General features: G+C 45.6%; 1 protein-coding gene across 2 annotated transcripts in view; it reads left to right on the top strand.

The window, feature by feature from the left end:
- LOC138569961 (1-aminocyclopropane-1-carboxylate synthase-like protein 1) overlaps positions 1 to 15153 on the top strand; it is a 240250-nt gene that overhangs the window by 200024 nt on the left and 25073 nt on the right. For both annotated transcript variants that reach the window (XM_069648442.1, XM_069648441.1), the window contains exons 11-12: positions 5979 to 6120; positions 6208 to 6350. In XM_069648442.1, coding sequence (XP_069504543.1) covers positions 5979 to 6120; positions 6208 to 6350 — 285 coding nt within the window. The remainder of the gene's footprint in view (positions 1 to 5978; positions 6121 to 6207; positions 6351 to 15153) is intronic.

The following is a 15153-nucleotide window of genomic DNA, read 5'->3' as shown; positions in this document are numbered from 1 at the left end:
GACTCAGCCCTCACACTTCTACAAATCAAGAGCCAACGCAGTTACAAAGTGAAGAGATATGCCTCCTTCACCTTTTGTGGTAATGTGGGCCGAGGCAGGGCTATAGGGTGTGTGTTTTTTCATTGTTATGCCAAATCACCGCCACCTGCGACACCCTCACCACTTTTTTGCTGGACTTGAGTCAGTTCTCCTGAGTGAGTGGGAGCCTTGTTCCCACTCACCCATTCTTTTGCTCCGACCTTGGGGACCCTTGTTCACTACCTTTGTACTTTATTTTATGGAGTCATGCTTTCCTCCTTTTCCAAGGCATCTGTAATTTACTTTTGCAGCACACCGCCCCTTTTTTTGCAATGCTGCTGGTAGCCCTTTGGGCTTCCCTCTTTATTTTCCCTGTGTGAACACTTGTTATCCTTAACTTTTATTTTGTGAGATCAGCGATAACCCACCTTATGTGGAGGGGTTGCAATGTATCCCCTTTTTCACTGCGCCTGTAACTTTGTGGTTGGTGACAAGCTCATCTGAATGGCTTGTGGCAGTGGATCCAATCTGACACTTGTATATTTATCATACCCTGGCTGTGTTTACAGACATAATATTTATTTATTTTATTTATTTGCATTTATAAAGCGCACAGAACTGCCCTGGGGCATCGTGGCGCTGTTACAGCAGACTTAGTCATGAACACAAGCATAGGAATGTGTTTACAGATGTAAACCGAGTTACCGAGTACATTTCACATTGGTAATAAACATTGAGCTTAGAGGATGCACAGAAGGGTCACCATTGACCCCAAAAAGGTGGCTGTCGTGTTATTTTTGCCTATTCATGATGGCTTGTCCTTTCTAGGTCCTTCTGCCGTGCAAGGTGGGTGAGGCCCTTATTTATGTTTTGTCTTCGGGGTCAATCCTTTGTGAAGCCTGCCAAGGCACCAGTGTGTCTGTGGACAGGAAGCAGAGGAGGATCCCGAAACGTGTCTTTTAGCATGCCTGACTGCAAGCAGTTCCAACTGGGAGGCTGGCTGTCCTGAAAGGACACCCACCCCCAAAGTTTGAATGTTGCTTGCCTGTTGATTGGCTGGGTTCCTGGATAAAGACTAGGATCCTGAGGCCAATGCAAAGTCGACCAAGAACTGAAGATCTGAAGATGGGCAGAGATGCCTGTGGTCTCTTCCAGCAACTGGAGAAGCCCGCTGAAGTGACCACTGCTGTCCAGATCTAGTTTTCAAATTGACAGGGAAGGTCCGGAGAGGATGACTGGTGGGCATAATCCGTCTTAAAACTACCTTCAGTTTGGGCCATCCCTCGACTGGCTTCAACCTTACTGGGCTGCGAACCGCCAATATCCTGGGACCTCGAGGCTGAGTGCTGTGCAGTTTTCTAGTGAACAAATCTCACAAACTTCAGTGGACTCCTGTTGGACTTCAAGGAGTGAAGTTTTGCTTCTGGAAGTCCCGGACCGAGATAGCAAGGCGAAATTGATCAGACAACCGTTCACATCTGCTACCTTCAAAAGCGCAACCAATTCAGAGCTGCGAGAAGCACTAAAGAATCCTTTGATGGGAGACTTTTTTGTCAACTGCTGTTGCAAGTTCCCATCTAGTGTCCGTTCTTTCGTCACCACGAATCCAGAGACTGGGTCCTGTGCTGCTGCATCGTGAAGGCATTCGTCTGCAAGCTCTTCACCGCTGAGGGTAATATTTACCTAGTCTCTTGTCGCTCCTGTGTGGCTAGGGTGGTGATTTGTGTAGTTGGGATTTCGCCCAGGTGTAATGCTGAAACTCACCTGGGAGCCACTTTCTACTAAAGTCTGTACTTACTTGTTGGACCAGAAATCCTCCAACTCGCCTGTGCCTATCCTGACATGCCTACTGTTGGCCACTGGACTACCAATGTCCCCCTTCTGCCTCCGATATCACTCATGCCCTAGAACAGGGAAGAACTTAAGTCCTCTGAGATGATGCAATATAAACAGTCACAGCAATAGCACATTACCAAGTAAGTACTTGACAACACTTCTATTTTCTAGACAAACTATCTCTGAAATAGAATAAAGTTACCAAGTTCTTTCCTACCTGTGAATTGCTTACTGCCATCTTAAAGTATACGCAGTGATTTACTTACCTTTTCGAATTGTGTTCCACTATTCTAAAAAGTAATGTGGGTGTAACTATCATTCCTGACTGTTACAGGGTACTGTGAGACAGGCATGGTATCAATTGAGAGACTCCGACGTTTCCTAAACCTTTATTTAGTAAAGTTGCGGGGATGGTATAATGCCTAGCTGTAAATGGATTGTTCCCTCAACTGATGTTTCGAAGGGCTGTTGATGTCAGACAATCCAAATTCAGTCTCTCTAAAACTTTGCTCGCCCTCACTCTTTAACAAAATGTGATAGGAAGTCATTTTTTAAAGGAAAAATTGTGGTTCAAAAGGAAAAATAAAGGCTGGTTTCAGGTGGTCTTCTCACCGGGTGTAGTTATGTCAATGTCATATAAGGTCATACAATCCGGGGTTGTTTGAAAATATTGCAAGAACCCTGTGGAGAAGGTTTAACAAACTACTTTCAATGTCTATGGTTCCTTGGGATTCACTTCCCCAAGCTTGATTTCTTCCAATTTTCAAACAAAACAAAAATAGAAGTGCCTTTTTTAGGCTTCAGGTTTCCCTTCCCCCAAACTTCTGCCTCTTTCTTTCAAACATAAATATTCAGCTTTGTTAGGCCTCTTCCCCAAGCTTAGGCCCCTCTAGTTTCAAACACAAGTTCTGCTTGTCAGGGTGTACCTTTTCCTTGTGTACAGTTTCTTTCAGACACAATCCTTTCATGGGGTAGACTCAGACTTTCGAGAGAACTAGACTCTTTGCGCGACCACTCTGATCTTTAGCCCCTCTCCTTTTCTATACCCGTCTTTCTCTTAGCTTCTCCTTACAGGTGCCTCTTGCACCCCCTCTTCCTTCATCTGTACTTTTACCCTTTTTCTGTTTTCTCGTGCTCACTTTCACCTCCTTGCTTAGCTATCTTCTGGTTGAGTCTCTTGCACATATCTCACTTTGTGCACACTTGAGGTGTTCCTTTTTTGCTTTTGGGCCGCTTACCCCCTTGCCTTGGTTTATATTCGTAACCGTTCACTTTCCTCTTACCTCTTTACTTCCGCTAGCGCATCTTTCTTTACACTTTCTCTTGCTTTCTGATTTTTTTTTTAACCTTGGTGCCGCTTGTCTCCACACCCGCAGTAGCCAACCCCACGCTCTAGAGTTTCTCTTCACTTTTACGAAAGTCACCGGATAGCAGGACACTTGCGAGCATTCTATCCTGCATGCATTGGGTCGAGGTCCGGGTCTCACCACCTGCCCCTTAGATACCCTTGGGATGGACACACTTCCCAAGGGAACGAGCACTTTCTGAAGACTGCAAGCAGGATACAGGCTGCCACGCTCTGGATCCCTGGAGACCCGGCTCTCTAGCCACACTGCAGCCTCTCACGAACACCAGGCCAGCGTCTCTGCACACTGTTCTCTTCCAGATCCTCCAGGCTTCTCTTCCTTTAGCTCCCTGCTACTTGGCTCCTCTGGTCCAGTCAGCATCCCCAGCTCGCTCTTTGCTTCTGACAGAACCACACCTTTTTATATTGGGGGAAGAGTCAAGTGGAGTCAGGTGTGCACAGTTGTAGTCAAGTGCCTGACCTTGCATGACTCTATTAATGGGACAGCCTAATGGTGGTATGTAGTAGGCCTTTCGTTGTATCTTTGTTTCTATGTGTAATCTTCATTCCCTCGGTTGTCTCTTCCTTGTCCCATTACATGTAGGAAATGCAGAGGGGGCGATGGAATGGGACTGAAAATATCCCATAAAAGCTGAGGGCTATGCTTTTAGAGGGTATTGGGAACAGTGGGTATACCATGTCTCGCCCTTGGGTGCTCTCCTCCCAATCCCTCATGACACTCCACTCGGGTGATCCTCGCTTGGCCACTCCCAGAGGCGGGGATCCAAAAGTGATGGCCCTTCCCACTTGAATAGAGTATCCTCGGAAGTATGTACGAGACTGTTTCTCACAGTACTTACCTTGAAAGGGGCTTGGCTACAGGCCAGTCAATCACAAAAGGACTGGGAGCAGAGGGTTGGATGATGAACCATACTGGTTAGTGACTCGGACTGTCACTCTGCCAAAACCGCCTCCACGGAAAGTGGGGGTTTGTCCAGGGACCTATACTGGCCTAACCATTTTGGATCGGTGTGGAAGCTGCCATGATTGGCTCACAGAGCCCACATTGTCATTGGCCATTTTGAGCCTACCATGTGATCACCTAGACAAAGGGACCCCATAGAAACCAAAATGAGTGGGAGCAGAATTTGAAAAACCCATTGGTACCCAGTGGCTACTAAAATAGCTTGCACCCTTGGTGAAGCCAAAATTAAAGCACAGCCACCACAAACCCTATTTCCTAAAACCAAATTGACAGTCTGTCTGGCCACCAAAAAGATTGAAGATCCCAAAAAAACAGTGGGGAAAAAGCAAAAAGTTGAGGACCCCCAAATCTGTCCCTAGAATCCCCCAAATAGGATTTCTGGCTTAATGCTGCACATGAGGGACATGGACTGAATTGGGGTTAGGAGATGCAGCTAAAGTAGACGTCGCCCTATCATGGAAGTTGTGAAACAAATTTCATGATGGTTTTCGAGACCAGCTCTTTTAGGATAAGATACCAGTGTACATTTGCAGTGTCTTCCTCTGCCACTGTCCTGGAACCAAAAGCCTTTCCTTGCTTTGAAGACTTAAATACCCTCCACTTGGGCCTCTGTGGGTTACTTACCATCGGTGGTATCAAGGCAGCTAGGCATGATTGTATAACACAATATGGCAGTAAACCTACAAGATAATGTCAGCAATCATTTAGAAAAATCACTGAATAACAAACCTACTGTCTTTAGCTCGGTCAGTATTAAAGTTGGACTTTTACAGGACATTCAACCTTGAGCACATAACCAAATACAGATTCAGTGGTGTTCTTGCTGCCGCTCGTTAATCAAGAACTATAACTGGTATAAAACCTTCACCAGTCCTACAGGCCCACACTCTTTTGGGACCCGTATGTTGTGTAATATGATTCATATACTTTTTCCAGCCATGACATTAAAAGAAATTAATGTGTTGCGGCCTTTCTAGAAAGGTTGGACATGCAGGATCCGCAAGATCAAGGCATTCTATGCATAATCCCCTTTTTTGTATTTTAATTGAAGATGAGCTGATACAGCATATGTTCTTACCCTAAGTGGTTTCGCAGTTCCATCTCAACCAAGAATGCCATTTTTCAGTTCTCGTATTCCTCGTTCCACAGACACTGATATTTGCATAACCTAGACTTCTCTAGAAAGTTCTCAAGTTCTATCTTGAACGCTCAAACTATTTCAGAGTTTCAAATAACGTATTAATGACTTGGCACAGCCTCTGACAGACTTAATTTGCACTAGAACCTATTGTGTATTCACTGTTTAATGCCAATGGAAATAAAATATTGCCCACACTTCACAAATCCCAAACGAGTTTTTGAAGGCTTTGATTCCCTGGCTTTGGTATTTCCAATCCTTGACCAACAGTTTGTATCTGAACAATCACACCGAGGACCCAAACCCCTTTTTCAGAACCGTGTAATTCTTTGTGATCACTACCCGATCTGTAGTTCTGAAGCACAGCAAAACTAGAGGATGTGCAGGAGATGATGATGATGAATTAACAGTATTTGTAGTTTGGTGGTTTACATATTAAAACACTTTTTAATGTATATCGCACTCCAGTGTTACATTGCAGATTTTTGCACTTGCAGCTCGGTTTGTTCCAAATGAGATGGTTATGCAGCACATAGGCCACAGATAATTGAAGCAAAATGTATTTCTCAAAATAAAGTTCTGCTTTTAACAAACCTAAAACATCAATTAATGTAGATGCGTATTCCAGATTGTATTTTTTGTTTCTTTTTCTCTAGGATTTTGCGATGGGTGGCATCAGAGTTGGAGTTTTGCACACCACAAACCAGCAGGTCTGTCGAGCAGTTTCAAAGCTAGCTTCTTTTCATCAGTGCCCGGGTCCAATCCAGTATGTCCTAAGTCAGATGCTCAGTGACCGAGGTGAGTATAGATGAATTGATAGGTTCTACTGGTTTTGTTCATCTTTATGCTTAAGAGGAATACATCTTCTTCTTCTTACACCAACAGATTGGTTAGATAATGTGTTTTTTCCAACCAACAAACGGCGACTCAGGGAAGCAAAACATATACTCATCACTGGTCTGAAGGAGATCGGAATTCCTATTCACAAAAGCTCTGGAGGGCTGTATGTATGGGCGGACTTCAGAAAGGTTAGTGTTTACATATCTGTCCACATATCTTGTTGAGTTGGGGTGTATATCTGAATTAGTGGCAGTCCTGTGCATATACCAGTAATCGCAATGGAAACAGTAATTAATGGTTCTGAAATCTGCACAGCAAATTGTGTAGTCACCGTCTTATTTGCAAGTGAAACAATGACCACGGTAAAATTCACTGACCGGCATGATTTTCATCCATTTGAACATGGATAGTATATTTAATGGGCCTCATTACAACTGTCGGTTTGGAATTAATGTGCCAGTAATTCAGTTTAGCCGCACGTTTCCGGACCGGCAGAGTATGTTTGGCGGGGTAGCCTAATTTACCTCCAGCAAAGAGCTGGATGTAAATTGGGCACCCCGCCAGCAAAAAACAGCCAGTATTCCAGGCGCTGATATTCACGTGCCGGTAATGACCGCAATCCCCCATGGAATGGGGATTTACCTACCATTGCGGCAGCTGTAATATGCTGGTAATGCCAGCATATCAGGCACTGCTAACGGTAGGTCGGTTTGCCAATATCCCACCAGATTTACCGTCTGAATGCTGGGAAACTTATGAGGGCCAGTGTCTTTTGTGGGGGTAGTTGTGTAGCGCTAGCTAAATGGTATTCCTTCTATTACTGCTTATTGTGAATAACTGGCAAATTGCTACAATGCAGGCAGGCATTGGTCATTACACCTTGATAATATTTAATCAGAAGATTGTTTGCCCATTCTGACCCATTGTGTACCTAGCAATATTTGTTTAAAACGTGTATGCCTATTCAATGGCTATGCAAGCTGTAAGCCCAAAGAATTTAGTTGGGTAGATTTTTCATTTCTGTGCAAAATCTCCTGCAACTGTGAAGCCCACAACGCCTTTTGCAGGACTTCTGGATTTTTGGTCTGTCTTCTGAGTGAGTGGGAATCTTTTTGCCCCCGATGACTCATTCTTTTACTCTGTGGGAAATGTTTTTATTTTCTTTTATACTTTTTCCTTGGAGTCATGTTTTCCTCAGTGGCTATGGCATCTGTGCAGTGTTGCTGGGAGCCCTTTGGGTTTCCCTTTTTATTTTATATTTTTTTCTTTTGTGAACGTGTAGGGGGATTTTTTTTTTGTCCTTTCTAAATTTCATATTGTGAGAACAGCACACACCACCTTATGTGGAATGCGGAGTGGTTACTGTGTATCCCCTTTATCACTGCTCCTGTAACATTTGTGAGTGACAAGCATACCTGAATGGCTGGAGGTGTTCTACCGACATTTGTGTAACTTCTACCCGCAGGCTGTGTAATGACCCAAAGTGGTGGCTGTTTTTTTGACATTTCTTGCGTACATGTGCCCTGTTGGGTGGGGGAGGTCCTGGTTGGAGCATTGGCAGGCTTCACAAAGGGTACCTTCCAAAGGCAAAACTCTAGGGTGTTTGTGAAGACTGGACACTAGGGAGGAGTCCGAAACACTGCAGATCTTCACTTCTGGCATGCCTGCCTGGAATCAGTTACAACTGGGACGTCCCAACATTTTGAATGCCTCATGAGTTGGGTTCCTGGATAAATGGCTTGAATCCCTGAGACTGAAGACCAGCTGACAGTTGGAACAGAAGAACCAACAAGGAAGAGGGAAGACTTCTGCAGCCACTTCCAGCCTGTGTAACCACTGCTGCACGACCCCTCCATCCAAGCGTTGGGGGAGCTCGAAAGAGGAGGGTTCCCTCCTTTGGGCTGGACCAATTAGCTTTACGAAGTCCTGTAAGATCAGCTATGCCATGACCTGATGGGTCCTTCCTGGGCTGCAAACTGCCAATGCCCTGGGAACACTGACCCAATTGCAGTGCAACGTCTTGCAAAGAACAAACTCTCCTGACTCCTACTGGACCTCCAGAAGCAAGACTCCACTCTCGAAGTCCCCTCACCAGAGTGCTCGACCGAGCTAGTGAGGTGAATCGTCCGGGCGGTAGCCGTTCTTCATTAGTGCTTGCAAAAAATGTGCCAAAACCACAGATCTGCTTTGGAGCATAAAGCATCCTTTGAGGGTCTCTTCTCTCGACTGCTGCTGCAAAATCCCTTCCCGTGTCCCTTTCGTCACCATACCCAGGGATAGGGTGTCCGGGTGAACGGCTGCTGCATTATGTATGCATATAGCTTCATCACGCTTCAGGTACTGTAGCTCTTGTAATACTTACCCTGAGTCGTGTTGCTCCTATGTTGGAGTACTGATTTGTGTAGTTTGGCGTTTGCCCATACATGTTCGCCCAGGCCTAACAATTGTATGCATTCAGAGAGTCTTCTACGAAGTCCCTGACTGCTTTTCTTCACAAACTATTACTTGTTACAGAAGATTTCCACAGGAACTCTTGACTTTCTACAGCTGTTTGACCTCCCATCTGACCCTGAAAGAGACTTTGAACTAGATGGGGAAGGATTACTGAAGCCTTGGCTCTGGGAAAAGATTGCAACAGAAACGTATCTAGTGTTGGTGGTTGTTTCTGTCATAAGGCCCCGAAACAAAGTATTCTAACTTATTACATTACTTCCCCTACAGATGCATGTTTGCCACTCTGAAAAGTAATTACCAAGTGCTTACTTACCTTTGAATTATGTCTACTATTGTAAATATTAATTTTACACATGTGCTTGCCTGCTTATGATGGTTTTGTTCCTTCGTTTCACTCCTGAAAATGAATAATCTACAAAGTTGCTGTACCAATGGTTTTACTTGTTGGGGAGAATTTTCATTTCTGTGCCAATTCTCTTTAACTTTAGAGACCCCCAGCTCTTTTGCTGGATTCGGGTCTTTTTAACTCTAGCGATTTGAGACTTTTTTTTGCCACTTGTTTTTCTGACTATTTCTGTTACTGTTTTATGGAGTCTGGTAAACTCCATAGGCATCTGTTTTTTGCATTGACCTACAGCACCTTTTGTGCAGTGCCACTGAGAAGCCCCTTGGACTTCTCTTAATGTTTAACTACATTTTCCTGGGTGAACTGTAGCCTGTACTGTAGATTGAACCATTGAATATCCTTGTACAGCATTGTAACCAAGCCGAAAATATTCTTGATGCTTTCTGCGCCCTGATACTCTCTGGTCTGGCGCGCATTATAAATAACAACCAACTGTTCCCAAGAATAGTAAGAACGTCCCTGTCTTACTTACCTTTTCCTTCATGGGTCCAGCACACACCACCACATATGGAGTTCTGAGGGGGTTGCATAACTCATTCAACCCATTCCTCATGTAACATTCTGTTACTCACTCACTTGAATGGCTGTTGGCAGTGGTTTCTTCTTTTTTACTACCTTGTGCCATGTAGCTTGCGGCTGATACCAACTGCAGTAGAGCACCCAAGGGTGACCATTCTCCCAAAATGGCCCCTGACTTTTTTTCGGCATTTGTCTGTTTTTTTTCTGGTCTTTTACGGTGTGTTTTGCCTTTGGTGGGCTTCAGCCCTGAAGCCTGCCCAGGCTCCAGTGTGTTTGGAAAGGCAGGAAGTGAGGGAGGGTCCTGAAACTTCCCTGTCCTTTGTCTCTAGATGTGCCTGGGTGAAACCAGTTGCAATCACCTGCTGGGTGATTGACGGCCTAGAGCTGTGAATGATTGGGAACTTGCTTAAAAGGCGAGGTTTTTGGGACTAGACGGTCCTCCACTGGAGGACATCTGAAGAAGTGAAGAGACGCCAGCAGAACCCTCCTGGACTGCATAGTGCCCGGTGAAGCCCTGCAGCTGTGCTGACCCAGTTTTCGAATCGACTGGGAAGACCCGTGCAGTGCGACTTCCTCCCTTAGGCTGGTGGGACCAACTGGCCTCAAGACACACTATTTTGGCGCAGCCCTCGACTTGCTGTGACTTTCCAAGGCTGCAGAATCCCAATAGCCAGGGTTCCTTGACCATCTGTGAGTGCATTGCCTTGTGAAGTGCTAATCCAGCCAAAACGAGGACCCTACAGAAGCAGGAAATCCACATCCAGAGTCCCCTCGCCATAGTCCATGACTGAGGGATCAATTAACTTCTAACTGGAGCTATTTATGGTTTTGGTACCTTTTCTCTGTGCCAAAGAAGAAGAAAAGCAGCTGAATACAGAGGACTCCATTGCTGCAGAGTCCCTCTCTCGAGTGCTGCCGTAGGAGCCTGCCAGATGTCCTCCCTTTCGTCACCACGGCTAAGGACCAGTAACAAGGGTCTGCTGCTCTGCAAACAGAAGGCATCCAGCTGGAACAAATTCTTCAGTAAACTGGTACTGTGGGGCTTGGGGAACATTATCCTTTTGCCATTTGGGGTGCTGATTACCTTGGGATGCTATTGTACCCAGTTGACCACAACTCACTTGCACTGGCCTTTCAGCTTATGCTTCTTCAAGGTGACTCCCTTTGAGTCGCTGTGAATTTCTATTTGAGCTACTGACTATTTAAATACATTGGCGAAGAGCATCAGAACTTTGAACTGGCCCATTGACTTGAACTGTCCTGGCTCCCTAAAGGCCCCCTTCTGAACCCATTTGCTTTGGCAGTGCTTGTTCCCTTACAGGTTTAAATTGTTGAACACTATTGCTGGGATAAGACTGCCTGCATCCCTTTGGGAGAAGTATGTTCCGATCCAAACCTAAGCTTTCCCCTCCCTCAACTCAATACTGCAAAGGTGATACAAAATAAGTGTGAACTGACCTCAAATGACATCTTCGCTGCTGGAACATGTGTAACATATGAATGCATTACTCACCTGCTTTTATTGTTCACTTTTTGAATTGAGTGTTTGTTTCAGGGATGGTCACAATTGCACAGCGACAGCAGGGGACACCAATGTTGCGGTCGAACTTGATCCTCTGGCAACATCAATGCTAGGACGCCAACATTTCATAGGGACTCTTGCAGCTGACGATCCCTCTAGTTCCGAGCCGAAACACGGAACAACTCGTCTAGCACAGTACCCCAAACTGGAGCTGGTCAGTCCACTGGATGGTCCAGGAACACTTAAAGTCTCCAACTGGAGTTACCAGAAGCAGATGATAGCTGTTCCCACCACTGCTACATATCGAAGCACCGATGAAGGCCTTAGATCACAAGCCAGACATGGCTCTACCCATACTGTAGCAAAAGTTGGCCGCCATGCCTTCTCATGATTGTAAGACCTGTGGACTGAGATCTTCACGGCTGTTAAGGATCTCTGGTGATAAGCTGCAGGACGCCTCTTATGAAAAACGTTGGTGAACACCGAAACTCATCCCAACCAATGACGATCTGCCCCTCACTCACCCCAGCACTGGTCTAATCATGACCACTGTGGTGAATCTCATGCATACACACCAGACATACAGAATCCTGTTTGTGTATTGAGACCAGCAGTCACAACCCACTTCCTATCTTCCACACACACACCCTGCACTAGCCTGCAAAAAAGCAGTTTTCCCAGGCAAATTCATGCCCATGAGGATTTTCCTGACCTGGCAGAGCAGGAAGGCCAATGGACCAGATGGCCAAGGTACAATCTAAAAAAAACCTTGGACGACCATGTTGGGACACTAGCCACTGTTAGCCAAACTCAACACGGTATGGCTAACAAAGTACAGTAAACGATGACAAAGTAAATGCTGGCACCAGTTTGTACTTGGGCACACCTTCGGTAAGCAAACAATCCCTTTGAATGTATTGTAGGGTTATACAAAAACCTCATTGCGCTGCATTGGAAGATGCATTATGTGATAAAGTTACCCAAACGGATAACAAAAATAAAATTCTAAGGGAAACCTAGTTTCCCAGTACTGACAGCCTTAAAGACTAGTCGGTTTCCCCATAAGATATGAGCAAAAGGCCAGTGCGGTGAAGCTGAAGGCTTCACTTCACTACACAGCATCAGGACAAAGTGCAAAAACAAAGTTTGGGGGTCAATTAAAATATGGAAAAAAAGTTGCTCCAAGAGAACTTTCCTAACACACTGCACACAGCTCGCAGTATGAGAATACTGAAAAGGAGAAACTGTGTGCCTTTGGGCTAACAGAACCTTGGGTGACGTAGGGGTCACTCGTGCACATATTTGGTTTTGCATCTCTGATTAGGCATTTGAGGACTTGTCAGGGGACAAGGTTAGTGAACCAATGCAGAAGGGTACAAAACACAGGGGACTCTTGCCTGAGACACCGTTTAGGACCATCAGCATCACAATAATGCATAAAGTACTGGTATTGTTGGGTAAGATGTTCACAGAACTGGTAAATCTTCCTGACCTCGGTCAACCCCCAGAATCTTTTTGCTTTACCAGTGGGATATTTTTCCTTAATACCGGTAAGGGAGAATTCTCAAATGTGCGAATTCCCTTCTACCTTGGAGTCCCCCAGCCTTTTTGCTGCACTTCAAGACTTTTAATTTCTAACCCGGAGAGAGCGAGCCCTTTTTGCTCACTCCCGTATTTTTACTGTGATTTAGACTGTTTCTTAACTTTGGAGTTTGACAAACTCCATAGGCATAATTTTTTACATTGTAACGCACAGCACCTTCAGTGCAGTGGCACAGGGAAGTCTCTTAGATTTCCCAAAGGTTTAAATACCTTCTCTTGGTGAAACTACTGTTTCCAAGAGCAGTGAAGTGAAATTTACTTTACTTTCTTTTTGTAACTTTCTAGACCCAGCACACACTATCTTATCATAGGGTGCTGGAGGGGTTACTTAGTATCCCCTTTGTCTAGTTTCTCATGTAACATTTTTGTTGCCCTTTCTACAATTAATGGCTGGTCGCAGTGGTGCCCATTTTGTCAAAATGGCCCGGTCTTTTTTTGCCATTTCTTTTTGGAAAGGACCATCCTTGAGATTTACTCTGCGCGCCAAACCAGGTTTGGTCCCTTTGTTTGTTCTGTATTTGGCGGGATTCACAATTGAAGCCCGCCTCTGGCTCCAGTATGTCTGGCAGGGGCAGGAAGTGAGGGAGGTGCAGAACTCCCTGTGCTTAATCTCCTTGGTTATAGGAATGCACCCAAAGGTGATTGGTCGGCTGGCTGTCCAGCAAGGACAGCCACCCTGCAGTGTGATTGGAATGAACAGGAGAAACCTGCATAAAAGGCCAGGCTTTTTGGCTTGGAAGGCAGTCAACCACTGGATGAAGGAATCCGAAGAACTTGGAAGAGACGCCTGCTGCAATTCCTGGACCGTTGGTTTGCCTGATGGATCCCTGCTGCTGTGCTGAATCTCCAAATTCACCTCCACTAGAGAAGCTCTGCAAGGACGACTTCTCCATTTTTGAGTTGGTGGGACCAATCAACGCCAAAGCAAGCGCGTATGGACATCTTCTCAGAGCTGGCTGTACTTCTGCTGCTGGAACCAAAGTGCCAGGGAGAGGAGCACCAGATTGTGTGCGTTGCTTTAGCTGACCCGAGCGCCAGGAAGATCCTCTGGACTTCCCTGAAGCAGGACTGACCAAGCCTGAGTCACCTCAACAGAGTGCTGGACACAGATGCGGGGAAAGTCCAGAGTGGTATCCGAGAACCGCAGGGTTATTTGCTGTCAGGCGCAAGGAGCTGAAATACTAAAGGACTGCTGAATTGAAGTTTGCCCATTGCTGCCGCTGACCTTCCCATTGCAGAGCAGGAGTCCCCAGACGTCCTCCCTCTTGTCCCCACGACTGAGGCTCAGGAACAGAATCTGCAGAGCTGTATAGGAACAGAAGCCAGCAGGAGCCATTTCTTCTAACTAGAGGTACTTTAAAGTCTAAGAGCTTACCTCTTGTTTAGCCTTGCTTGATTTCAGTTGAGACCTGCCTTGGTTACCTTGCAGAGTTGTTATAGCATTGCCCCTCACAAGCCTCCCAGCTTGGGGCCTTTGAAGTGTTCTATTTTCTACAAACATTTCTAAAAACATTGCAAGACTTTACCTACCTGCAAAGATCTTCAGCTCCCCTAGACATTGCAACTAACATTGGCTGTCCTGGCTCCCCGAGACCCTCTTCTTCCATTTGACTGTGCTTTATCTTTTCCTCATGAAAGGGTTGAACATATTTGCCATGGCAAGGTTTTTAAAAGTACTTAGAACAGCGGAATAAATCAAAGGTTAACAAATAATTCACAAACCGCTATCTTTTACACCAAACTCAGTATTGCTCTAAATGTACCAGTGATAAATCAATTTCCAGCGTCCTAGCTATTTAGGTCACCTGAGGGGTGTAGGAAGTGTCAGTTTCTCCAAATCCGATGATACCCAATGGGGATGACACAAAATGATTTAAAGTGTATTGCAAGTGTTGTTGCTCCCTTTTGACTGTGAAATAAATTGTTTTATCAAGAAACATTGTTTCGAAGGGATTGTGTCCTCCGACGTATTCCTCATCTTAGATATATCCTTCCAGCTCTGCTGGCCTCAGAACATTTTTTCTCCAGAGGGCGCTGCGCGTCGACGTCCCTCGAGTCGATGACCCTCGACAGCCGCCGTATCGACGCTCGACGTCATCCTGCCTATAAAGGCCGCGCGCAGCGTCCGTTGCTCAGTTCCGTTTTTCCGCGCTACTCGGTGCCTCGGAATACCGTTGCTCAGTTCTTAGTAATATTTACTTCAAGTTATTCGAATCGTACTCGATGGCTTCCTCGTCGGAACCGACAACCCCTCGATCCGGCTTCAAAAAATGTCGAGATTGTGGGAAAAAGATGTCGTTGACCGATCCTCACAGAAATTGTCTGTGGTGCTTGGGAGCCGAACACCATTGTTCGGAGTGCGAGGACTGTATGTCCATGACAGCTAGGGCCCTGAAGGAGCGTAGGGGGAAGCTGGAGAAAGGTAAGACTTTTAAAGCTTCTTCTTCTTCGACGAAGTCGAGACATTCGTCTCCTCGTCACCATTCAC

Source organism: Ambystoma mexicanum, chromosome 2q (genome assembly GCF_040938575.1).
Source record: "Ambystoma mexicanum isolate Mex_15411 chromosome 2q, UKY_AmexF1_1, whole genome shotgun sequence".
NCBI lineage: Eukaryota > Metazoa > Chordata > Amphibia > Caudata > Ambystomatidae > Ambystoma > Ambystoma mexicanum.
The sequence above is the reverse complement of the archived record's forward strand: the minus strand, read 5'-3'. Positions and strand labels throughout refer to the sequence as shown.